At 51.2% G+C, this 26,712-nt stretch overlaps 1 protein-coding gene across 1 annotated transcript; it reads left to right on the top strand.

The window, feature by feature from the left end:
- Positions 1-2,950: 2,950 nt before the first annotated feature.
- On the top strand, positions 2,951-25,965 carry SNX19 (sorting nexin 19). Its single transcript, XM_056509725.1, has 11 exons — positions 2,951-5,351; positions 5,481-5,619; positions 6,117-6,217; positions 6,356-6,475; positions 6,740-6,870; positions 7,963-8,059; positions 8,294-8,480; positions 10,558-10,687; positions 20,704-20,888; positions 21,611-21,698; positions 22,485-25,965. Exons 1-11 carry the CDS (start codon positions 3,828-3,830, stop codon positions 22,615-22,617), a joined length of 2,835 nt encoding a protein of 944 aa, XP_056365700.1. The 5' UTR covers positions 2,951-3,827; the 3' UTR covers positions 22,618-25,965.
- The last annotated feature ends 747 nt before the right edge of the window (positions 25,966-26,712 follow it).

Below are 26,712 nucleotides of genomic sequence, written 5' to 3'. Positions count from 1 at the left end.
ACCCCTGTGTGGAGGGTTTTAGGGACATGGGATACAGGATGAGTGATCCCTGTGGGGAGGGTTTTAGGGACATGGGATACAGGATGAGTGATCCCTGTGGGGAGGGTTTTAGGGACATGGGATACAGGATTAGTGATCCCTGTGGGGAGGGTTTTAGGGATGTGGGATGCAGGATATGATGAGGAGTGATCCCTGTATGGAGTATTTTAGGGACATGGGATGCAGGATATGATGAGTGACCCCTGTGTGGAGGGTTGTAGGGACATGGGATACAGAATACAATGAGTGATCCCTGTGTGGAGGGTTTTAGGGATGTGGGATGCAGGATATAGTGAGTGACCCCTGTGTGGAGGGTTTAGGGACATGGGATGCAGGATATGATGAGTGATCCCTGTGTGGAGGGTTTTAGGGGTGATCCCTGTGTGGAGGGTTTAGGGACATGGGATGCAGGATATGATGAGTGATCCCTGTGTGGAGGTTTTAGGGATGTGGGATGCAGGATATAGTGAGTGACCCCTGTGTGGAGGGTTTTAGGGACATGGGATACAGGATGAGTGATCCCTGTGTGGAGGGTTTTAGGGACATGGGATACAGGATGAGTGATCCCTGTGTGGAGGGTTTTAGGGATGTGGGATGCAGGATATGATGAGTGATCCCTGTATGGAGTATTTTAGGGACATGGGATGCAGGATATGATGAGTGATCCCTGTCTGGAGGGTTTAGGGACATGGGATGCAGAATATGATGAGTGATCCCTGTATGGAGTATTTTAGGGACATGGGATGTAGGATATGATGAGTGATCCCTGTGTGGAGGGTTTAGGGACATGGGATGCAGGATATGATGAGTGATCCCTGTGTGGAGGGTTTAGGGACATGGGATGCAGGATATGATGAGTGATCCCTGTGTGGAGGGTTTTAGGGACGTGGGATGCAGAATATGGTGAGTGATCCCTGTGTGGAGGGTTTTAGGGACATGGGGTACAGAATACAATGAGTGATCCCTGTGTGGAGGGTTTTAGGGATGTGGGATGCAGGATATGATGAGTGATCCCTGTGTGGAGGTTTTAGGGATGTGGGATGCAGGATATGATGAGTGACCCCTGTGTGGAGGGTTTTAGGGACATGGGATGCAGGATATGATGTCCCTGTGTGGAGGGTTTTAGGGATGTGGGATGCAGGATATAGTGAGTGACCCCTGTGTGGAGGGTTTAGGGACATGGGATGCAGGATATGATGAGTGATCCCTGTGTGGAGGGTTTTAGGGATGTGGGATTCAGAGATAGATGGGATTTGGGATAGCCCCAAATAGCAGTGACTGGGGAGAGCTCTCGTGCTGCAGGTTACCAGGAGCTGCTTTGTTCAGAGCTCCCGAGGCTCTTGGCTCCTTCTGTTCTGCCTCTCTCCACTCATAATAAGCTGTCAGACTCCTGGGTTGCACTTGTTATAAATTAAACCCTTAATTGGCCTCGCTTCCCAGCCCAAGTTGGGAACAACAGCTCCTAATGGATCCCTCACACCACAGGAAGAGTTAAACTGCCCAAGGGTCTCTCCCACCCACAGTAAAAAAGCCACTGAGGGAACAGGGAGTTTGTCACCCCTGGAATTGTGATTGAAAGGAGTTGGCATGGCTCTGGCAGCTCAGCATCCTCCAGCTCTGCTGTGCTGACATACAGACAAGGCTGCTCACAAAAAACCCTGATCTTTGGTTTTTTTCTCTCAAAACAGACACAGGTCAGAAACCAACACCTGGATCTCAGGATGCTAACCCTAACCTTTCATTAATTAATATCATTAATTTCATTCATCAGTATCACTGATCATATTCTGAAATTGTCCTGCAAAGTGCCATTTCACAAACAGAAAAGCACCTGGAGTGAAAGGGGAATGGAGAGGGAGAAAACCCTGCCCAGCATATCCCAAACTTCTCTAAAACCCTTCCTGAGGGACCTCCCAGCATGGTGAAGGGCTGCCCTGAGTCTGTGGGAATTCAGAGGGATTATTTGGAATCCAATTCCCTGGGATATCCATCAGCCAGCCAGGAGCAGGGGCACAGCACAGACAGCTCCAAAACCACAAACAGCCCTGGATGAGCAGGAGTGCATCACCCCTCTGCTTCCTATGGGATGCAGGAGCAAAGAGCCCATTTAAAAGCCTAAAAATAGCATCCTTGTTTTGTTAAAAAAAAAAAAGAAAACTCATATTCAAGCAGAAAGATTTTGATTCAAAAACAAGGCTTTGATTAAAGCCAGTTTTCTTTGGTGCCTTATCTTCTTGTAGGACTCACACAAACTAAAAGGAACTCTCAAAACTGACATATTTGGGGCAACTTCTACATTCTCACAAAATTCTTCACAAGAAAGGAGCAATCCCACCTCAGGATTCCCATCCCAGCACCCAAATCCCACCTAACACCCACTGCCACAGGCAGGAGTAACCTTATAACCACTTTTAGTTTATTTTTTGAACTGAGCAACAACCCAAAAGCCATAGCCACACACAGGGCTGTGAAAATTAATATTAATTATTAATTATAATAATCAGCTAATGAAATATCAATATAATATTATTACTTATAAAAATATAAAAGTAATTTTATATAATTAATATTATCTATTAAATACAATAGGAATTATTATCATTATTACTTATTTATTGAGCTAGTTATTTAGTTATTTTTGTAGCTTAAAATGGGTTACGAGCACTTATAAAAATTATACAAGTAATTGTATATAATTAATATAATTTATGAAATATAATAGGAATTATTATCATGATTATTTATTTAGTTAGTTGTTTAGTTATTTGGTTATTTTGTTATTCAGTTCTTTAGTTATTTATTTTTGTAGCTAAAATGGGTTAGGAGCAGCCCGGTGAGACCTCCGGCCCGCTGGGGGGCGCTGTGGGGATCCCACACCGGAAGCGGAAGTGGCGGCGGTGCCGGCGGAGAGCCCGGGCGGTGAGTCGGGCCCGGCGGTGCCGGTGTCCGTGCGGTGAGGGCTGAATGAAGGGTCCGTACAGTTGAATCTCTGGATACCCCATCAAGCGTCCCGGTTTGCCGGGCTCTGTGAGCCCCAGTGCCCGCTGAGGGGCCGGGCTTGGCGGGATCCGTGCCTCTGCCCGGTGAGCAGCACGGTCGGTGCCCGGTAAGGGGCTGAGCTGTGCCAAGCCCCAGCGCTCGCTGAGGGCCCGGTCTGGGGGGGCTCTGGTCGGTCTCAGTGCCTGATGAGGAGCGCGGTGTGCGGGTCTCCAACGGGCCCTGCTGGGGGATCCAGGAGGCTGTGCCCCAGAACCGAGTCAGGGGTCCCGGTTCTGCTGGGCTGTGTGAGCCCCGCTGTCCGCTGAGAGTGCCAGTCTGGGGGTTCTGACCCGGCCCAGCCCCGGTTCTGCTGGGCTGTGTGAGCCCCGCTGTCCGGGGCGGGTCCTGGTCTGGGGGTTCTGACCCGGCCCAGTCCCGGTTCTGCTGGGCTGTGTGAGCCCCGCTGTCCGCTGAGAGTGCCAGTCTGGGGGTTCTGACCCGGCCCAGTCCCGGTTCTGCTGGGCTGTGTGAGCCCCGCTGTCCGCTGAGAGTGCCAGTCTGGGGGTTCTGACCCGGCCCAGCCCCGGTTCTGCTGGGCTGTGGGAGCCCCGCTGTCCAGTGCAGGTCCTGGTCTGGGGGTTCTGACCCAGCCCAGTGCCCGCTGAGGAGCCCCAGGAGGGGTCCGGATCTGCTGGGCTGTGTGAGCTCCAGTGCCCGCTGAGGTTTCGGGGCGCTTGAGCCGGTCTGGGCGGCTCTGCCGAGCCCTCGAGCCCTGCCCGCCCATCCCGGCTGTGCCAGCTCCCCCTGCCATGCCGGCCCCGGGCCCCGCGGGGTCCCGCCGCCCGCTGCTGGCGCTGCTGGTGGCGCTGGGCTGGCTGCTGGCGCTGCAGCTGCTGCTGGACCTGCGGGCGCTGGCGCTGCTGTGCGGGGCGCTGGCCGTGCTGGGGGGCTGGCTGGGCCCCCCGGCCCTGCGCCCCCGCGGCCGCCGCCTGCGGCTGGAGCGCTTCGTCAGCTCCCTGCGCGCCCCGGCCGGCAGCGCTGCGGACGAGGCCCGGCTGGAGAAGGAGATCGCCAGCACCGTCCGCAAAGTGGTGCGGGATTTCGTGGCCTCCTGGTACCGCACGGTGAGCAGAGAGCCGGCGTTCGAGGCCGAGGTGGAGCGGGCCATGCTGGGGCTGGCGGCCGAGCTGAGGCGGCGGATGAGGCGCGTGGACCGGCGGGCGCTGGCCCGCCGCCTGCTGCTGCTCTGCGGGCAGCACCTGCAGAGCTTCCTGCGGGCACGGGACGCCCTGAGCGCTGAGCCCCAGGGCGGCCGGACGCTGTGGAGGGAGTACAGCCGGCTGGCAGGGCCGCACCCCGCTCTCCTGAGCCCCGCCGCCGAGGTGGGCTGTGCCCGGGCCGCTGTGGACACGCTGCTGCGGGCGCTGGTGCCGTGGCCGCACCTGGAAACGCGTACGGGACGTTTTGTTGTGGTGGAGCTGGTGGCCTGTAACGTGCTGCTGCCGGCCATCAGGAAGATGTCTGATCCCGACTGGATCAACCTGCTGCTCATTGGGGCGTTTTCCAAGAAGCCCCGGGGTGGGAAGCCATACCCTGCACCCGCAGTGCCGGATTCTTTGCCTTTCCCAGTGCAGATGGACGCAGCTCCCACCAGGCTGCCCCCATCCCCGAGGGCTGCAGAGGGGCTCAGGAGAGAGGCAGGGGCTGCTGGAGAGGACGGAGAGGAGGTGAGCAGGTCATGCCATGCAGAGGAACCCTTCCTGCGCCCCCAAGCCCTGGGATCCCTCTTCCCCTGTGAGGGTTTGGAGCTGGAATCCCCCATGCCTGACGTGGGCCAGGATGTGGAGCTGCTGGCTCCTTCCCCTGCTGGAGAGCTCCTTGATGAGCCCCCCCAGGACTCCTCTGTGCCAGAGGGAGCACCTGCCTTGGAGGATGGCACAGGGGACCTGGACCAAGGCCCTGGCCCCAGCTCGGATGCTGGGCTGCTTCCCACCTCTGCTTTGAGCTCCTGCCCTGACATCCAGATCGAGCCAGCAGCTGAGAAGGAGGAGGAAAGCCCAGCTGTCCCCAGGAGATTCTCCTCACCAAGACCCTCCAGCCTGGGGAGAGATCTGGGGCCAGCAGAGGGCTCAGCACAGTTTCCCCCGGAGCCTGGGCAGAGCCTGCCCCTGCTCTCATCCTCCCCCACAGCTTCCATGAGCACATTCAGCTTCGAGCCCCTGAGCAGCCCCGAGGGGCCGGTGGTGATCCAGAACCTGCGGATAACCGGCACCATCACTGCCCGGGAGCACAGCGGCACCGGCTTCCACCCCTACACCCTCTACACCGTCAAGGTGAGCGCTCCCCGGGCAGCCACCCCTGCCCACCTGGGTTGATGTGAGGGTTGCTGGGTGGGGCCTGGGGATTGAGGGGCCAGCAGGGAGTGTCAGGATGTGTCAGGATGCCTTTGCCTTCCTCCTCAGTATGAGACAGCCCTGGAGAGCGAGGCGGCGGGCAGCCTGCAGCAGGTGGCCTATCACACCGTCAACCGCCGCTACCGCGAGTTCCTCAACCTGCAGACCCGGCTGGAGGAGAAGCCCGAGCTCCGCAAGTTCCTCAAAAGTCAGTGCCTGCAGCAGCTCTCCAAAAAATTCCTTCTCCCTCTTGTCTCCTGTTCCTCTGCTCTGAGGGTTTCCTGCTCTGCTTGTGCAGCTCTGGAGCTGGGCTGTGTCTTCTGCCCACATCCTCCACTGTTCTGTGCAGAGCTGGCTGGAGGAATGATTTATCCCTTCTGGAATCAAATTCCAGTATTTCAAAACATTCTCGTTCCCATTCCACTACAGTTGGCTTTGTAGTTTTACACCATAACAGTGGATAGAAACATTGCTATCTGTGTATTACTTTAGGCTGATGCCAGGCAATGTGTGGGGCTAGCCTTAATCATTAGAGCATTCAGGTTTTAGTAAAGACAAAAATCTGTATTTAGGTTTTAGGATTTTAAAATTTTAATTTTTAATCTTGGAAATTTTTAGATTTTAAGATCTGCAAGTCTTTTAAATTAAGATTACTGTAATTTTGCAGTTTTCTCAAGCTTGCCAGTGGGTTTGTTTCCTTTATAGACATCAAAGGTCCAAAGAAACTGTTCCCTGATCTGCCATTTGGAAACATGGACAGTGATAAAGTGGAAGCCAGGAAAAGTCTGCTGGAATCTTTCCTGAAGGTGAGATGTCTGTGAGCTAAAAGCAGAGCTCAGGACAGCTTTGTGCAGATAGAGGAGCACAGCATATCTGTTCCACAATACCTGATCAGGCTGGGAGCTTGACTCTGAAGTGATCTACATCTCCATCTGTCCTTGCAGCAATTGTGTGCAGTGCCTGAGATTGCAAACAGTGAGGAGGTGCAGGAATTCCTGGCCCTCAACACCGATGCCAGGATCGCCTTTGTCAAGAAGCCCTTCGTTGTCTCCAGGATAGACAAGGTGGGAAGAGTGGGGAGCTGCTTACCTGAGCCCTTTCTGCTGTCCCCAGAGGTGCTTCCTAGGCTTCAGTGCCTCCTAGGAGCCAAAACCCTTTTGTTTTAACTGGGCTCAGCTTGCCCAGAAACCCATAAAACTATGGGGGGTCAGAGCTCATGTTAAAGAACTTATTTAATAGAAAATCCAGTGGAAGTGCCAAAACTCCTAATATATTTAAGTGACAAGGGTCAATCCAGTAATTAAAGGCAGTAATTAATGTCTTTGCAGATCGTTGTCAATGCCATTGTGGACACCTTGAAGACAGCATTCCCCAGGTCAGAGCCCCAGAGCCCCACAGAGGAGCTGAGTGAGTCAGAAGTGGATGGGAAATCCCAGACAGACGGGAAGAAAGCCACCAAGTAAGGGCTTGCTCAGCTTTGCAGAGCAAGGAATGAATGCATTAACATGGTGGGGAAAAACTGACTTGGTCTTTATGTGTTGGGTAGTAAATTCTACATACTCCAGCTGAACTGCTTTCTCCTTCCCTTGCTGAACACAGCTATCTGAGCTCCAGTTTAGCTAAAGGGTTTCCCAGGAATGCTCAGGTTTTCACAGAAGGTGGAAGTGGCAATTGCCAGCAGAGACACTATTGATCCTGGGGAATTGTATTTTAGCCTTAACATGTGCATTGCTTATATATGCAGGGAGTGATTGCAAAATACAGCTGTAAATTATCTACCTGAAAGTTCCCTTCTGCCTCTCCTGTGTTGTCCACACAGTGATCTTGCCCAGGAAACATTTAAATAGTTATTTCTGAGTAATATTTAAGATCATTGCGTGTATGTTCCTCACCAAGTGCCAAATGTTGGTGCTGCTGACAGTGCCCAGTATGATTGTCTCATCAGTGATTCTTCCCTCAACAAGGAAGGGAAGATTTCTGCACAAGTGTGGCTTTTTCTTTCCAGAAAGTGATGTTTTGCTGGACAAAACTGCTTTGGACAAAAAGACAAAAAGTACAAGTTTGGAACAATTTTGGCTGAAAAGGACATTCCTTAATGATAAACAGGCTCTTTTACATTTTGTCCCAAAATCCCATTGTGCTTTCATATCCTCCTTTTTGTGTTTATAATTGGATTTCACAATCCTGCTGAGTGTATTTCATCTCAGAGGCTTTTCTGAACACTTGCCTCTGTGTGCTGCAGTGCTCACACCTTGCTGACATCTGCCTACATCTCCCTATCAGCTTCTGTGTAACACCTCCCCATGGAATGCTGGAAGAGCTTCTCCCAGCTCAGGTGTACATGAGGAAAAGTGCTTTAATATTTTTGCTGTGTGGTTTCACTGCCATCTCTAAGTTATCCTGGGGGCAGATGCTTTTTTTTAACCACTTCAGGTCTAATCAGATTTCTTAGCTTGATGTGGACAGCAGTAACAAGTTGTGGGGCTTGGCTGATGCTGGAAAACTCACAGCTTGCAGAGAAAACTGACTGTGCCATGGCTCTGCTTCTCAGGTCCAGGCTGAGGTTCTCATCCAGTAAAATCACTCCAGTGCTGAGTGTGAGTGAAGCTCATGACAGGATCGTGTACTCCATCAGGGAGGGCAGTGCTGTAAGTTCACATCCTCTTGTAATCCCTTCACAACCCCAATCACTGCCCTGTTTGAGAATTATCAACATCCACCTGGCTTGTAGCTGCTGCAGCCTTGTTGCCACATGCCAGCTCTTTGCAGAAGGACAAGCAGCCCTAATTGTGCTGTTGGCTACACCTGGGAGCACACCAGGGGCTGGGAGCTGTCTGGGCACTGCAGAGCCCAGGCTCTGTGGCACTAACACACTTTTGTAGGTGTCTGGCACCCTGTCCCTGGCTGCTATGGAATCCTTCATCCAGAAGCAGGAGAAGCTGCTGGAAGCAGTCCCCAGCAAAGCTCCTGAAGGCCAGGGAGGCAGAGAAGCCAAGGACATCTCTGTGCAGGAAGAAATGGATGGGCTGAGCACACTGGAGCAGGGAGCACATCCAGACACTGACTCTGGTGAGCTCTACCCCTCTCTTAGTGCTTGAATTTCTCTCTCTTGGTGCCACAACAGCTCTGGCATCTGCAGGTTCAGCTTGAAAAGTCTTCAGGGACTGCTCTCCTGCCTGTTGCATCTTGATTGAAGGGAAAGCAGATGAGGTTTTGGTGATTGCTCTGGACATTGTTGCTGGTGGGAGCAGATTGGGTTTTGGCTCAGTTGTGTCACTGCAGTTCTTCACATTGGTGTACTCAGCACAGTCACTGCACAAAGAAATTTCTTTGCTGCTTAAACTGGCAGTGTTCTAAAATCAAGCTCTTGCAAACTAAAAATTGGCCAAATTACAATTTCCTGGTAGTTTTCAGTTAGCCATGATATGTCCATACACTATAAAGAGATATTTTGAGATTAAGTTTAGATAGATTTGATGAGAATAGCACAAATGTAATCTCAGTTCAAGGAATTACATTCCCTTTCTGATTCTAGAACCCTCCTCTGAAGCACATGCCCCAGAACAGTTACAAGATTATCTTGAATATGTACAAAAATATGTTCTCCAATCTTTTTCTTGGAATAGCTGAGCTGTATCAGCTGGAACTTCCCAAAAACTTCTCTCCAGTGGTTCAAGTTTGGCAAGCTCTGACTGAAAGCACGTGTTTGTGACAGGATAGGCCTGGTGTTCTGAAACCCAGCCTGTGCTACCAGCTTTGCCTGTAATCTTGGAACACATGCCCGTGGTTTTGGGGAAGAAGGACTGGAATTGGAGGCCAGGGTTCTGCACAGAGCAGGCCAAGTTAGCTGAACTCTGAGGGAAATGGAATGTCAGTGATCTCAAACGCTTGCAGGTCTGGGATGCTTCAGGCTGGGCTGGCAGGGTGAGGGGAACAAACGTCTGGATAAAAAGGCAAAGCCATGTCCCTATCTGCTCATGGAGTGACTTCTGGGAAGTGGTTGGCCAGCAGCTCTCTGAGGAAGAGGATTTGGATGCTGTGGGAATAAACAGCTTGCTGAGGATGCTCTCTGTGTGAGGTTATGGGGAAGCTGAACAGTCTGCTCCAGACTCTGCACTGGAAGTCAAGTCTCAGGGGGCAAAGCAAATGGGGAGTAACTTATGCATGGCCCAGAGCAAGAGGTGCCAAGTGCCCTGTCTTTTGCAAATGAAATCCTGGAATTAATTAGGCCAGCTTTTAGAAAGAGGAGGGAAGTAGAGGTGTGGGGTCCAGAATCCCTCTTCCCTTTATTTCCAGTAGTAAATTGTCAGTGTAAATTGTCTCTGTAGACAGAGGGGTTGGAAGACAAGGCATGAGGGGAACCAAATGAGGGAAAGCTGCTGCACAGGATCTCACCTGGACAGCAGAGCAAGGCAGCAGCCTCAGGTCAGGGTGGTGGCCTGGGAGTGACTGACTGGGGCAGCTTTGGGCACATCAATGAGCTTGTTCAGCACAACTCCTCAGTGCCAAACAGCATGAAAATAATTCCTTAGCAAGTAGAAACTGTTTTTGCTGAAGGCTCTGACATCCTCCTGAGGATCAGAGGGAGGTTTGGTGTCCCAGGTCTGTGACAGCAGAGATATTTGGGTAGGTGTGTGGGTTTGTGTTTTAACTGGTAGATCTGGTTTACCCAGATGTGGTTCATCTCCCTTCCTGCCAAGACTGGGATCTGCCACACGATGGCAGCCTGCAGCCACCAACAGAGCCTGGAGTCTGGAAAGCTGCTGGAAGGGAAAGGAATGGGCAAGACCAGGATAATAGTCCTCAGCAGTGCACCTCTTCCTGGCTGCAGTCAGCACCTGCTTTGTCACCTGTTTTGGGCACATGGCTGTTCCTGTGTGTGGACTGGGATTTGATAATCTCCCTGTTTAATTGAGAGGGAACTGAGCCTTGGTGCAGCCCTTGGTGGGGGGAGACTGGGGCTGCCTGCATGAGCTGGAAGTCAGAGTGGGGAGGGCAGGGTCCCAGGCTGTCTGGGCTGCAGCAGGTTGTCTGTGTGTGCATGAAGGGCCAGGTTGGGGAGAAAAGAATGAGTTTGGGATGATGCTTTTCACCAGATTTGCCCTGAGGTGGCTTCTTCATGTGCCCCTCCTCTTCCTCCTGGCAGACTCCGAGACAGCTTTGGCTGACCTGGCCCTGGACGTGCTTCGTCTGGTGCTGGTGGATCACTGGAGCTGGCTGTGCACAGAGAACATCCAGAAAGTCTTTAACCTGCTCTTTGGGACCCTTGTTCAAAGGTAAGGCCAGAGTGAGCAAGCTGGCTGCTCTGTGAGAGGCATTCCCTTTGGAGTCACAGCTGGAGGTGGAGCTTGTGCCTGAACGCAGATAAATGCTGTGTGTGCATCAACCAGCAAGGTTCTGTAAAGCAGGTGCTCCATGAATGTGCAGCAAACACCTTGGAGATCTGCACTAGGAACTGTTTTCTCTGTCAGCAGTGGTACAGTTCTGATGGGCAGCCTCCTGTCCCTTGACATCAGGGAAAGGGAAGATCCAGCCCTGGAAGTGGGAGTCTTGGCTCATGCAAGGGCAGCAGTGCCCAGCTCTGTGGCTCTCCAGGGAAGTTTGGTCTCCTGGTCTCCTGCTGCCCAGGGCTTCAGCTTGTTCCTTGTGCAGAAGTAGAATAAACAGGCCCAGGGAGCAGAGACTTGTCAGTGACAGCTCGGAGTGTGGTCTCTGCTCTCACTGCTGCACCCCTCTGCTCTGCCTGTGCCTGGGGCAGGGACCCACACATGGAGTAGGGACAGGCTTCCTTTCCAGCTGGGATGGACTTGCCAAGCTTTCCTGGGGCCAGTGCCTCTGGGTGGTAAGGCTCAAAGCCAAGACACACAAACAGAGAATTCCTGGTTTTTGGTGTAGGTTGGTGACTATCACTAGCTGGAGATGTGGTTTTTTAGAGCAGAAGGAAAGCCTTCCCTGAAGGGCTTGAAGCAGTGCTTTTCCTGCTGCTGCTCCCTTTCTTCTCCCACAGGCATCCAAAGCCAGCATCAGAATGTGCAGGGCAGCTCATTATAACCCAGCTGGTAACTTAAGCTGCCCTCAGCAGAGATTGCCAAAGTGCTTTGAGGTCAGGGACTGCTGTCTTCAGTCCTGGTCTGGTCCTTCAGTGGCAGGAGGTGGGGGCTGCTCCCACTTCTCCAGAATGGGCTCTGCTCTATTGGGAACAAGCTGCAACCCAATCCCTGTGTGTAAGCACAGAGGTATGAGAGCTTCAATAGGCACATCATCACCTCCTAAAAAGCTGTGTCCTGGTCACCCAGGGAGCCTGCAGCACCCACACGTGGTATTGGCATTTTCCACTAGAGCAGCTGGGATACCCACAGCACATCCTGGCTCTGCAAGGTGAGGAGCTCCCTGAGTTGTGCTGCTGGATTAGAGTGAGGAGGAATGTGTTTGTAGCTGCTCCACTTGAACTGGTCAGAGTGAACCCACTTGTGCTGCAGGCAGAGATTGGCTGGGGGTGATGTGGGGAAGCCCTGGGTGTCCCCATCAGTTCAGGGTGCAACCACAACCTCTTGAACAAACCCTGAAACCCTGCTGAAATCCACATGTTGAGGCTGGCTCTGCTCTTGTTCTGGGACAATCAGGAACCCCAGGGGACAGGGGAAGAGCTGCATAGTGGGGACTGACCTGTCACCAGGACAATGGTGTTGCACCTGGATTGCTGCAGGGAACATTTTCCTCCCATTTCTGCTGCCTGTAGTTACCACCACAGGGGAGGAGAGCTGGGAATGGGGAGCCTTCCTGCTGTTTGCCATTCACCCTGTCCCTGAGACTTGTACACATTCCTGGCCCAGTGGTCACTGCTGTCCTGAGCAGACCAGAAGGTCTCTAGCTCAGACCTGCCTGTCCAGGGACACAGTGTGGATTTGGTGACATTCCTCTTCCATTTAAGTATTTACAACTTGATCACTGCTCAGCCAGACTTGGTACTGCTGTTCTGGCTGGTGCTGTGTACAGATGGGGAAAGTACCAGGAACTCTTCTGGGAGCATCTGCTATTCAAGGCATTGCTGCTGAGAACAGGCAGTCAAACGTGGGACAGCAGATGGAGTTGCGTTGTGTCTTCAACCATTGCTGGTCACAAAGTATGAGTGGGCACCATCCCTTCAAGAGATTAAATCCCTCCCTGTTCTGTCAGTGGCTGGGTTAGATGGCAGGGGATGAAAATGTGTCCTGGCAGTGTTTTGGAGGGGCTGCTCTTGAATACTCCTCTGCCAGCTTGTATTTGGAGAGTAGGTGCTGCTTCTGCTGCCTTCTTGCAGCTACAAGGTGATGATTCTGTGAAATGACCACAAACCAACAAAACTCACACCAAGAACGAGATCCAGTTTTTCCCAAGAGCCAGTCCCCCTCTTGTTGGAGGGGCTGGCAGTGCCATCGGATGATTGCTGTGACCACTGTTACCGATTGTGGTGCCTCCCTTCCCTGTTCCCTGCAAGGAGCATCCCAGCACGCTCCTCCTTGCCCCTTCTCCCCAGCTGGGGCAGCTGGAGGCCGGCCCCATCCGTTCCCCCTGGCAGGGTGGCTGGTGGCAGCGGGAGAGGAAGGCTCCATGACCGAAAAAGGGATTGTTGATAGAGGGCGGCCGCGTGTGCGAGCCGGGGCCGCGCCGCGCTCATCCCATTATGTAACAGGGAGTGATCCTTTTTTGGAGCTGAAAGGAGAGGCGGCCGCAGGGGGGGCGGAGGGGCTGCGAGTGGGAATGACCCTGGCCAGGATTGCTTCCAGCAGCCTCTCTGCGAGCCGGGGCCGTGCCTGTAAACAAAGCCGCTCCGCCCCTGCCCTGATCCCTCCCGCGGGCTGCAGGATCGGCTCCTCTTCCCCCGGGAGACTCGGCAGGAACCTGCTGGCAGAGGGGAGGAATTGGGGCTATTCCGGGCTCTGGTGTGTGGTGGGAGGGCTAAGAGGCATTAGGAGAATCTGGGTGCTTTTTAGAGCCTTGTGAGTCAAAGAGGTGTTAAAAATACTCAGCAAGCACGCCAACCACGCCGTGCTGTGACCCCACACCCTGCCCTCAGTTGTCCCCACGGTGGCCACAGGTCTGGGGTCTGCCAGTGCCCTGCAGAGCTGGGAACAGTGCTGGGGCCAGGTGACAGCCACCACCTCTGCTTCTCCTTCCAGAGGGGAGCCCCAGCAGAGTGCTAGCATCCCAAGGATGGAGCTGGGAGTATTTGAGGGGCAGATCCTGGTCTAAGCTTTTCCTGGCTCCTTCCCATGCAGCACAACAGAGCCATGGCCACAAAGCACTGGGTGGGGGGGAAGGTGTCTCAGCACACCTGGAACCTGTGCAGGGCTCAGAAGGGCCAGTCCCTGAAAGGAGCATGTGGAGCTGCTTTGCTGGTGTTCTGTTCCACTGAACATGAGTTAAGATAAATGTAAATCATCCCTGCCTTACCCACGAGCTCAGCACTGCTTGGCTTGCTGTTTGCTCTGGGTCATTCCCATCCTCCTCCAGGTTTTGTCCATGTCCCCTCATCCCTTGGCCAAACTGGAAGATTGGAGGAGGTGATATTCCAGTCTGTGTGAGCTATAGATGGAGAGTCAGGGATGCTTTGAGACTGATTGCAGGTGACCATCATGCTTTTGAGAGCTGGTTCTTGCAAGTTCCTGCTGCCACCTTGGTGTTGGGCTCTTCTGGTGTGTTGCTGTCAGACTGAAAGTCACAGGCACTTATAAGTCAAGGAGGTGTAGAGCTTCAGAGAGCTGCTGGCTGGGTGCTTTTTTCTGATTTTCTCTTTGGTTTTCTTTGATCTCTGTGCCAACAGAACTGGCTCAATGACCCTTGGCAGCCACCTTGATCCTCTTGACTGGAAAGTGCCACCAGCAAGGAGTGGTGACCCTCTTCAGTGTCCCTGAGTAAACCTGGAGCAGCCAAGCACCCCTGGGCTGGCAGTGATGGGAGCATGGGCAGGGAGTTCTGCCAGCCCTGAGCCATGGAGGGGCTGTGTCTGACAGCTGAGACAGAGCTCCCACTTCCCTTTGGCTGGCAGTACCACTCCAGCCTCAGGCAGTGCCTCTGAGTTTTGCTGGCAGAAACAACCAGGCAGAAATGCAGTGCATCCAAATCCACTCATTCTCCTGATTGGTTACCTGGGGAGTGGATTTGGGTGTGGTTGATGAGCTGCACACCAAGGGGCTGTGCTGGCAGCAAAGTCCCTGTCCCTAAAAAAACCCCTAGAAGCAGCACCAGAGTTGGGCATTAGGGGAACCAAGAACCAAGCCCATGGCATCTCATTTCTGGGTCTGGCTGTTTGTGCTGTAGCTGTGAGGAGCAGCAGGAGCTGCAGCCTGTGGTATGTCAGGAAAAGAGATTTCAGGACTCTGTGTGTCTTCGTGTGTACATGTAAAGTAAATAAAATCAGCTTGGAAATGGGCCTCAATTCAGTTGTCTCCAAGCACCTGGAAATTTTGGATCTGGCTTTGAATCTCTGTCCCAAACAAAATTTTTTTCCCTCTTCTAGAAGCAGCATTCTTCCAAAAACAGCCGCTAGAATGAAGCCAGCCCTCCATGCTTTGATAATAATTGCAACATTATTTTAACTCTGATTCTGTTTCAACAGTTGCACATGCCAACTTTCTTCCTGGATTTGAAAAAGCTCAACAACTTCCTATTTCAAATGGAAAAAAGAAGAAAAGGATTGAGTGGAAGTAATGTCTGCTTGTTGGTTTTAGTTTTCCCTGGTTTTAGAAGGGTTAATAGTGGATTTATGCATTTGGATTCTGAAGTGGGCTAATGAAGCAATTGTTCCAAGCAGGGCCTTGGAACAGCCTGGCCTCTCCCTGGGGCACCACTGAGAGCTTAATTGGCTCAATAAATACTTGAAGAAGATGTTATCAAAAGCCAGGATGCTTTGAGAAAAATCAAGGAGGTTTGGGGACGGATATTTTAATCACGTACCTTTCCCCCTTTCCTGAGCCCCAAGGCATCACAGGAAGATCTAGGTTGGGAAAAGCAAAATCCAAGCAATTTGGTTAATTCACTGCAGGGTGAAGACCTTGGAGTCCTGTGAGTTTCCCTGATTTCTTCTTGCAGCAGGTGTGTTAGGAGGGAGCAACACATAAAATGGCACAGAAATCCCAGCACCAAGGGCTGGTTTCCTCCCTGCAGGGATGAATTATGCCCACAGAAGAGAATTATTTCTTTTTCTTCCTCTCTATCCCACAGTAAGATGTCCTGCACACCCACATCTCCCAGGGTCAAGCATGTAGGAAAATCCCTCTGCCCAGGATTTTCCTAGCCAGGCCCAGGACAGGTTGTTTGCAACTCTAAACATTCACAGGGCAGCAGGGGAGGAACATTTCAAGTAGAAGAATTTAGTTTAAAAGGCCTCAGGATGCTTTGTGTCCTCTGATTTATGGAAGGTTTTTGGTTTTTTTTTTTCTTTCCTTCCTCAGCCCAGGGTTTGCCCATGGCCTAGACAAGTGTGGGGTTGCTTTGAAGATGCTGAGCTGAGTGTGCTGCACATGCTTCTGCTGTGTGGAGAAGGTGGATTTAGGCTCAGGTAGCAGGTGCTGAAAGCTGAGCCTCAGGGCAGAAACTCTCCATTTGTAATTTCAATTCTTGATGTGCCCACTGCAGCTGTTGCTTCATTTTTGCAAGGTTTCCTCAGAAAGGTTTTGCAGTCAAAGCATTGAAATGTTGCTCCTCTTGAGCTCTTGAGTTAAGGATAATCTTGTGCATTATCTGAGGAGGAATTTGGGGAACAAGAACTGGTAAGGCAGGGATGGTCCCACACCAGACTTTCTTAATTTCAGAGTCATGTTTGAATGCCTTGTGTTTTCCAGATGTTGTTTTTTTTCTTCAGTCCTTTTCACTAGATTGGTCCCACAGGCTTTTTTTTGGAGCTTCTGGATATCCACACTTGGGGATTTTCCCCATTCCTTGGGGAAGGGGGCCATGTTCTGGGATGGGCAGCAGTCAATGTAGAGCTGGACATGCTAGTTCATGGATATTTGTAGAGCTGTTTGTATTTATACAGCTAAAACAGAGAGGCTTTCTCCTCTTTGTCATCTTCTAGCCTGGCCTTCAGTTTATGTTTATCTAAATCCTCAAAACCCCTGGGTTTGAGAAAATCACAATTGCTATTGCTTCAGATTTCAATTACAATCAGCATATTTAACTTGATTGTTTTTTAGCTGAAGTGATCTCAGTTCTTATCCTCACCTTGATGGACAAGAAGAGCAGAGCTTTACCCCCTTCTGGCAGGTGATTGTAAATCTGGAGAGTTATTACATCTCTTTGTTCATTCTTAGTACATCTTTAATGTCCAGATGAAGCAAATCCAGCCTGTCCAGGCTTTACTTGCTGAGCTGAGCTCTCTGGATAGTTCAGTGAAGTGAGTGGATCCAGCCAGGTAAAACCAAGCCCATTTACCTGTTCCTGACTCTCAGCCTGCCTTTCCTCCCTCCTAGCAGCCCTTGTTGTTTCTAGGAGCCCAAGGAAGGCCAAGGTTTGCACCCCCAGCCCTTGTTTTTCATTCCCAGGGCCTTCTTATCATCATGGACCCCTTCAGCTGACCTTGGAGTTCCAGCTTAAACCATGGCCTTCATTTGGCTCTTTTTTAGCAGCTATTTCATTCCTCCACCAGCAGCTGTTTCAAACAGAGGTACCTTACAGCATGGGCAAGTTATGCCCCCCCAGATTATCCTGCAGGCCTCAGTAGCCTTTGCAGTCTGGCTCTTTGCATTGGGCACAACCAAAGCATTCTGAGCTCAGGAGATCACTTTATCTATTTCTGGTCTCAGCTGAAGTGTGAGGAGATGGTTCTGTGATGGGTTTATTTTTTTCTTTCTTAATAAGGCTGTTTCTTCATGAAATAGCAGAATGAAAATAGTAACTCATCAGCCATCCAAAAATAAAAAAAAATAAGAGAGGTCTATTTATGTTTCTTGGTGGATTTATTTCTACCTGGGAGCAATGTGTGTGTGCTTTCAATGTGGCACATGAATCTCAAATACTTAGGCTTTAATAGCACAAAAAATCATCTGTGACCTGCTGGTGAAGGTCAGACTTGAACCAGCAGATATTTGAAGTTCTTGAGGTGTTAATCCTGCTCCTGGTGCAGCAAGTCTGCATAATGGAAAGGTCAGTTTGCCATTTTCTGGGGTTTACTCAGGTAGGAATTCTCAATAAAGTTGGTGTGACTCTTGAGTTGCAACTACAGCTGTGGGAGTTGAGGGGACATTTTTGGGATCTCCTGTGCAGGGCCAGAAGTTGGACTTGACATTGCTTGTGGGTCCCTTCCAGTTCAGGATATTCTGTGATTCTGTGAATTACTTTGCTCCTCACAGTTTGAATGCTGCTGGTGCAGCCTCTGTGTGTGTTGGAATGGAATGTGATTCCCCAAAATGGGTGTTGATGGTTGACTCTGGTTGAGAGGAGGGAGGAAAACTTCATGTCAGGTCACAGTGCTCTGAGATTTTCCATTGGAGCCTCAGCTGTTCTCCCAGAGTGGATTTAGAGCCACATGGACCAGTCTTGACAGTTCTCCTGCTCCCAGTGCCTTTGGAATGGCTCCACACAGGGACACACTGGCAGAAGGGAGCCCAGAGCAAGCAGAGGAGCTTTAGTCTGTGTTCCATCTGCACCTGCCTTTGGTTTCTCCTTTCTTGGCCCTTTCCCTGTTCAGTTCCTTGACTTCTTGTGAACTGTGTGGGTTTGGCTGCTCCTTCCCCAGCTGTGTGAGCACCATGTAATGGGGCAAGTTGGCCTCTTCTCAGGAGCTGTGCAAGACCCATGGAGCTATTCCCAGATCCTGCCCTCTGCTTCCCAAAGCTGCCAGCCTGAGGAAGAAAATCCATCAGTGGTGTTTCACAACTGGGAATCAGGACCTGCAGGCACTCGCCTGCTCACAGGATGTGCACATGTGATCACATTTGGAGGTGTTACCTGGGGGCCTTGTTGCCTAATTCTGGTTTTTAGGGACGTACATGAACTGGAAACAGGAGGTTGGTTGTGTGGGGTCTTCCAGCATTTGTCAGTTGTCAGCTTGCTCTTGAGCTGTCTGGAAATGTGTGCTGTCCTCTGTAGGTTCAACTTTCTCTCACTATTTGCTTGATTTTTTTGCTATTTTAGGAATGTCTCTAAGGAAAAAAAAAAAAACCAAAAAACTTGTTCTTTGCTTTCTGCAACCTTTTAAAGGCTGGAAAGTGGCTATTGCTGTAATGAGTTGGGAGTCAATGTTCAGTCTGATCCCCCTTGGTGCAGGGTTGACTCTGCAGCTCTGCCCCAAGTCTCTGAAATTCTGTTACTTGTCAAATGTTTTCTCAGCTAGGAGTTGTGTAAGAAATCATGTTAATGAAAAACCATGTTAATGAAAACCGTGTTAATGAAAACTCTTGCCCCTAGAGAAGTCACAGTTTAACACTTTAATTTGCTTGGGAATAGCTGGAGGGTTTACCATGATCCAGAGTGTTAAGATCTGCTGATTGTTGGAGATTAAAACCCTTTTAATTTTATTTCCAATAGCCTTTTCCCAAGCAGGACTGGGATGTGACATTTTCTCTTCTAGACAGGTTTGCACCTCTGGCATTATCTTGTAGCAGCATCCAGACTGTGTCCATGGTGATGCTGAGCAGGAAGGATGTGCTTCTCCATTTCCAGGGCTGGTAACATCACCCTTGCTCTGGGACATTCCAGGCCTTGCCACTGCACCAAGACTCCTTTTCAGGTGTTTTAATGTCCTTTGCTTTCCAGCTGGCATTTCCTAGGCATCCCTCAAGAGTTGCTATTTGCACCTCATTTCCTGCTCACACCACAGCCCTGTCTCACATGATGCCAGCCTGCTTCCTTTGCCCTTTCCCTTTGGGTGTTGCTCTTCCCCACTCCCAGCTGTGTGGGGAAGGACAGCCCTGGCCCCAGTGCCTGGCCCAGGAAGAATGCAGACAGTCTGGCAGAGTGCAGGTTAAATAAAGTTTGCCTTGGCAGGGCTCTTGGATGTACTCGGAGCTGCCGGGGCGTAGTGGTGACAGAATTGCAAGCATGAGCAGCAGCTGCCAAGAGGAGTGGGTCTCCTGGCCCTGCTGGCTGACTCCTGTCCTCTGGGACTCTTGAGGAACTGGCCAAATCACAAGCCTTTCCCTACCCCAGTGCTGTTCTGACACTCCCAGCTTTGCTTGGAGCCTCCTGCCATCAGTGCTGCACCCTGAGTCCTGCTGAGCCAGGGAACCATTCTGTGGGATTCAGCCACAGCCTCTCCTAATGCTGAGGGGAAAGGTTTTGGGCAGTTCTGCCTGATGGCTGTGCCTTGTGCTGTGACATGGGAAGGATTGCACATCTGGGCAAGAGGGTTCATCATTTAGAAACTGCCTGGCCAGCCCTCAGTTGGTGGAGACACATCCCAGTGCAGCTGCAGACACCTCTGAGCCCTTTTGTGGAGCAGGATTTTGGGATTTGCAGGTGGTTACTGTAGAAAGGGCACAGCAGGAGGGACCATCAGCACTTCTGTTTGACTCTGGATGGGAACAGAAAAATTCTTGGCTGTGAGGGTGGGGAGACCCTGGCACAGGGTGTCTGGAGAAGCTGTGGCTGCCCCATCCTTGGAAGTGTCCAAGGCCAGGCTGGATGGAGCTTGGAGCAACTTGGGCTAGTAGAAGGTATCTGCCCAGAGTGGAATGAGCTTTAAGGTCCCAAAAGCAAACTGTTGGGGTATTCTGTTATTTCATTGCTTGCCATCAGTGGATGGAGCAGGACTGGACAGCAGGGCAGCATGGACAGCAGGATATTCATGGCTTGTCATCCTTGGAGCGTGCTTTGGTCTCCAGGAAACACATCCTTGACTGTCTGGTAGCAGTGGGACTGCTGAGAAGAGCAGAGGCTGCCAGAACAGGGCTCATGTCCTTCCAGTCCTTCCTGGGGGTTGTTTGTAGTTAAACACCAGCTCCTCCAGCTCTTTCTCAAATAATGCTTTTAGATAACTTAGGAGCTTCAGGCCAGTGGTGTGGCCCTGAGCTGGGCTTCCTTTAGTGACCACTGATTCACTTGGGTTCCTGTGATTAGCAGGGTGATGGGGCTTTTTATGGCCTTTGCTTTTCCCATTTGTCTGTATCACAGGGAACATATCCCACTTTTGGTGCATGGAAAACTCAGCTAATTAATACCTGTGAAAAGCTTGGGTGTACAGACATGAAAACTGCATGTTGACAAGCCCAAGGAAGCTGATTTACCCCTCCAGGGCTCTTGATGGGAGGAAATATCCCAACTTGGTCCCAAGCCAGACTTCTCCTGACCTTTCTCCCTCTCCCTGTTCCTGCAGGTGGCTGGAAGTGCAGATGGTCACCCTGACCTGCACCCAGCGCTGGGTCCAGTACCTCCAGTTGCTGCAGGAATCCATCTGGCCTGGAGGAGTTTTACCAGCAGTGCCTAAACCCCCCAGGACTGAGGAGCAGAAGAAGGCAACAGCAGAGCAGGCCCTGCAGAGCCTGATGGGGATCCTGCCCAGTGAGTGTGTCCCAGAGACTTGGCAGCTGCCCTGGGGATAGGAAAGTGGCTGGGAACACTCCAGTGCACTGGAATCTCTGGAAATGTGGTTAAATGCAGAGAGGGAGGCTGCTCATGCCAAGGCACTGGGAAACCTTCATGACCCTTGAGGTTTGATGGTTTCCTGCAAGCAAAACCCAGAGTTTTCCAGTTCTGGATAGTTTGTGTAAGGGTTTGGGAAGCAGCCCAGCTGGGAGGGAAGGGATGTGTGTCTGGGCCATTGCTGCCTGCAGCCAGGCTGTGATTCAGTGCTCACAGTGCTGCTGAGCTGCCTCACCAGGCAGGGCCCAGCACAGCTCTGCTCCCACCTGCTGCCACAGGGTCCATGGTGAGGAGAGTCACCATGCAAAGCCTGTGGCTTTTCCACTGGGCTGAAATCCTGAGCCCAGCTGCACTGGATTTCCCTCTCTAGAAGTTTGACACAGGGACCTTTGGCATTAAAGCAGCTGCTGCCTAATCCATGTGAATGCAGTTTGAACTTTTAACTCCTTGATGTGTAAAGGGCCCTCACTGTCCCTTGGGAATGAACAAGCAGTGCTGGTATGTGTCCTCCTAGCCAGGAATGCTCTCCTGGCACTCCCTCCTGTCCCAGCCTCAGAGCACCATTTGATTCAGCACCCACCAGGAGAAGACTGACCTGTGGGAATAGGCAGTTCCTAAAGCTTTGTCTCCAACACTTACAGATATGATCCAAGAAATCCTTGGGAGCAGTAAGTGTCAGATGAGCTGGAACCTGGTGCTGGAGTCACTGAGCCAGCCTGTGATAAACAGGTATGTGATGGTGTTCTTGGCCCTGCTGGGCTCTGAGAGCTATGCCCAGGGCTTTGCCAGCACCCCTGGCACCAAACACATTCAGCTTCTTGTTCCAAACTTACAATATCAGGGGGCATCTACATGTCCAGGACCTCAGTCTGGCTGCAGATTACTGAGCCAGTCATGTTAATGATGTTGTTTGGCCTGCTTAGTTAGTGGATGTCAGGGAAGACAAATCCTGGTTTAGTTTGGTTCTGGAGGAGCTGCAGGTCTGTGTTAGGGGGTGTTCTGTGTATTCCCAGTGCTCTGAGTCTGGAAGACAAGGGTTTGGTGATGGACAGCAGAGAAATGAGGGTCAGACTGGACATCAGGAGGTATTTCTTCACTGAAGGGGTTGTTAAACTTTGAAAAAGGCTGCCCAGGGTGGTGTTGGAGTCCCCATCTTCTGAGGTGTGCAGGGAACAACAGGGCATGGCAATTAGTGCTCTGGGCTGGCTGACCAGGTGGGGATTGGGCACAGCTTGAGCTCAATGATCTCAGAGGTCTCTTCTGTCTTCAGTGATCCTCTGATCCTATTAAATACATGTTTTGCTCCAGAAGATGCATTTGTGTTTGTGCTGCTCAGCAATTTCAACACCCACTGGTTTGGGGGAGGTGAAAAAAGCTGAACCACCTCTGAAAACTTTTCTCCTGGGGATCTGATATTGTTCCTGTCTCCCCTGGAGCATTGAACACTCCTTCCTTGTGCTGAGCTTTGCCTCCCACACCCTGACCAGCCTAAGCTTTGTCTTTTCTCCATTCCAGGCACCTGGTGTTCTGCCTCCTGGACATTCTGCTGGAGTTCCTGGTTCTGAAGGGCTCTAACAAGGAGCCTGAGGCTGCAGCTGCCACACCATGTGCCTGCAGTGGTCCAAACAAAGGTGTCCCAGCACTTTAACCAGGGCTGGTGCCCCAGCAGGGGAGCAGAGAAGCAGCCACAGGCACGGAGTGATTGGATTTTCAGCCTTTGTTGTACACGCCTGGGAACTTCTTGTAAGGAATTTCTCCAGCCAGTGCTAAATGAAGCTGCTTCCAGGCTTCTCTGTTTCACTTGGATGGTGAATCAAACCCAGTGTGAGGGGCTGAAGATGCTGTGCAGCACCTGTTCCATTGCTGACCTGATGGAGAGCCTGGAATGAGCCAGCCTGACCAGCTGGAGAAGGAACCACAAACCCTTCTGAACATCTGCACCATCTACAGGCAGAGAATGCAGATTTGCTTTTGTGGCTTCAGGGCCCACCTGGCACTGAGTTGGTGTGCTGGGATCTTGCTCCTGAATGTTTCTGCAGGACAGGTGAAGGGAGGTGCAGTGCTGTCCCTGCTGTCTGAGCAGTCTGGGCCTGCTCTGCACCATCTCAGTCACAGAAGGAACGTGGGGAAAGGATGGAGTGTGGAGATGTCCTGAAGTTCAGCATCCAACTGCCCAACCTGGGAGATGAGAGCAGGGCTCAAAGGTGCTGCCCTGCCTTAAGGACAAAGATCAGCTGCTTCTCCCTGCCACTGCTGTACTTCTCCATCCCATAGCAGGGTGCAGGCAGCTGTGATCCTGGGAAAGAAACTCTCCTCAGGCTAGGGAGGAGTGGTAGCTTGGCTGGACTTCAGGATTTGCTTCTATTGTGCTTTCTGAGTCACCTTTTAGTCCCTGGGACAGTCACCTGGAGGGCACAGGACAAAAGGAGCTGACCCATGTGTCACACAGCAGGGAAACCAGCTCCCACACAAAGGTGGTTGTGACAGGAAGCCCTGGAAGAGGAATGAGTACCTTGAGCCCAGGGAATCCTGGATGTGGGTCAGGCACAGCCAGTGGGTCAGACCCCAGCAGAGGGCTGGGAGCCCTGCTGAGCCCTGCTGTTGATGGCTGTGTCCCTGGGCTTTGCTTTGCTGTGCCTGCTGCTGCAGCAGCTCTGTGCAGAGCTCTGGAAAGCTGCTCAGCTCATGGAACATGGATTTGGGGCTGCTTCTCCAGGTCATCCAAGACTTGAGTGGTTTTGTGAGCATTTAATACTGCTCAGCAGTCAGGTTCCTGGGAGTAGAGAAGGACTCAGGACATGCACCAACAGAGCAGTTTGCTGACCTGCTTTGGTGCATTTTCTGGGGAATTACAGACTGAGCAGTGCTGGACTTGGCTGGTGAAGGTGTTCCCTGACCCTTGCAGGATCACATGCAGTGCCTGTGCTGCAGCACCAGATGGTTTCATCTCAGAACCAGGGAACACCAGGCTGGAAGAGACCATGGCAAGTCTGGAGAGAAGCACTGTAACTCCAGCATGCCTGTTCTGCTCTTCCCAAAGGAGCTGCTTCATAATGGTACACAACAGTGAGAGCTGCTCTCTGCTTCTCTTGGGTGAAAATATACAGGGAGGGATCATTTTGCTGCAAGCAAATAGATTTTTAGGGAGCTCTAAGGACATCCCAAGATCAGGCAGAATCCAGTATCATGGAGTAAATCAATTCTGCATCACTATTGGAGCCATTTCTCAGCAGGGAGGCTTCAGAGATGTTAGATTGGCCACCTGCTTGGAGAAGAAGGGAGATGTGTGTTAAGTAGTTTAAGAGCAGATCAGGTGGAGAATGCTTTGGGATAATCCCAAATGGCCAAGCAGCAGTTTGGGAAGCAGAACTCAGATATATCCTTAAATGTCTGCTTGGAGCAGCTGCTTCACCTTGTCTTTGCCAGGTCCTGTTTCCCTCCTTTTTCCTGCTGCTTCCATTTCCCCGCCCAGCTGTCAGGAGGGGGCCAAGGCCCCATCAGCCAGAGGTGATGCAGCAGAGCCCTGTTGTGCCTGGTGGCTTCCCACATGTTCCTGGAGTTCTTGTTTGCTGCTGCTTCCTCATTAATTGTGTGGCTTTGGAGCTCCAGGATTGGTCTGTCATTGATTAGGGATAATATTAGGAGGCTTTGCTGAAAAGGATCATGGAGTGCAAATGATGCATTGCCAGCTCCAGGTGAGGGCAAAAGTCTAAACCAGTCCCTACACACACTGGATGTGCTGGAAGGATGAGCTGACACTTCTCCTTTGCCAGGAAGCCCAAATTCTCCCTGCTTTTAACCCCCATCTCTGAAATTATGCAAATGACTGAACATTCAGTCCTCCAGATGGAAATAATTTGTGATTACTGCCAGTTTGGGAGCTGGTGCTTTGCTGGGCTGGTGCAGCAATGATTTGGGGTTGTCCCAGCAGCAACACCCCCCTCTGTGTCAGGATACAAAGAGCTGGGACAGAGAGAGAAAGGAGATTTACTTCTGTGCACTCTCAGGGCAGTGTGGGAGTTGGGAACAGACCTAAGGAGTTTGAATTGCAAAATGATTGTTTTACTCTCCAGCACCCCTTGCTTGAGTCAGATATGAGGGGGTTGAGCCCTTTCTCATGCTCTCACTGGCCAGGCTTCAAATTCCCATTTTCTCCTTGGGAGATGGCAGCAGGGCCTTACAGCTGAGGTGAAGTGCCCAGGAGCAAATAGCCCCTCTCTGCATCGTGTTGCTAAGGGTAAAACAAATCCAATAAAAAGCTCAGCTCTTTTTCTACTGTGAGTTCTTTGCCTCACTGTGATTTTGGGATTAAATTGAGCACAATGGTGGCAGATACAAACTTCTGCATTCAGGTGGGCTGAAAGTTTATTTCCACTGGACTAAGACTAGAAAAACTGCTTTTGTAAAACAAAGTTGACAAAAGAACTTAAGCTTGCTCAGTGTGTCATATTCCCAGCAAGTTCCCTTTTTTTCTGCAGGAATTTGTAGAAGGGATTGGCAGAAGGTTCCAGCCACCTCTAAAGGGTGGGTGGTGAGAGCAGCCAGATTTGATCTCAATAAAGAGTTGTGTCAGGTTAGGTCAAGAGCAGTACCTGCCTCAGGTGGGTGCTCAGCTCTCCCTCTCCAGGTGCTTTGGCTGTGATCTGCCTGCAGCCCTCCACTTGCTGATGTTGTGAAGTGTTTCCCACAGCTGAGTGGAAGCTTCCTGGAAGCAGGGATTGCTCCTGTGCATGGCTGAGTGCAGTGGTGTAGTGCTCCAGGGCACCACTCTAAGCTAAATAACTGTGTAACTGTGTTTTTAGGGGGAAAAGTCCCACCATGCACTGACTCCCTCTCCTATTTCCTGTACTAACCCTCTGTATCAGCTTTTTGTGGTGCTGTTGGAGTCTGTGTGGAATTGTGCTGTCTGGAAAACCCATTTAATTGTTAAATGGGGAGCAAACCTTCACTCCCATGTACTTGTGTGCAATAATAATTTATTTCAAACTTCTGTCAGTTTCAAATTTGCTTTTGGTCTCTAAGGTAGAGAAGGACCAGTGGGGAAGAGGCTGGGTGGGAGTGGGAAGGGGGGAGGTGTCTCCCAGGTGTCACAGAATGCAGGTGGCAGTGGGTGTGGGGCAGGATTTCCCTCCTGGCACACAGTGGGACTGCTCAGACATGGCAAAGACCAAAGTCCTTAAAGTTTGACCAGGAATCAGAACAATTTCCCACCCCATCAGCATTGCTGCTGTCTTCCTGACACAAACTCCTTGGTTTAGGCTCTCCAGGGAGTCTAAAAGCAATGTGGATCATTTGCTTTTCTTCTGGCAAACAGGGGAAGGACCCCTAAAAGCAGGGATTGTGCAGAGCCATCTCCACATCCCCTGGGCAGAGCTGCTATCAGTGCTGGAGTAGGAAAGCTGCTAAGCTGTAAGGAAATAGGGAATGTCTGAAAATGAGGAATTCCACCTGAAATTTATAATATTATGTCAAAGGGAAAAAAAGAGGAAATAAGAAAAACCTGATACAATAAATGCTTGGGTCATGTGTTTTTGTGGATTAGCCCTGCCACAGAAGGAGCCCATGCTCCCTGTGAAATCCATTCCCTGCAAGCCAGTGAACATTTGCACAGCACATGATGTGGGATCATGGCTGAAGCCAAGTTCCCTGGGATAATATCCACCCTGGGGTAGATTGGGCCATTTCCAGTGTCAACAGCCAGAGGATTAAGCATTTATCTCTGCAGAACAGGCTAATTAATACC

Source organism: Oenanthe melanoleuca, chromosome 24, assembly GCF_029582105.1.
Source record: "Oenanthe melanoleuca isolate GR-GAL-2019-014 chromosome 24, OMel1.0, whole genome shotgun sequence".
NCBI lineage: Eukaryota > Metazoa > Chordata > Aves > Passeriformes > Muscicapidae > Oenanthe > Oenanthe melanoleuca.
Note: the sequence above shows the minus strand (reverse complement) of the source record. Positions and strands in the feature narration are given on the sequence as shown.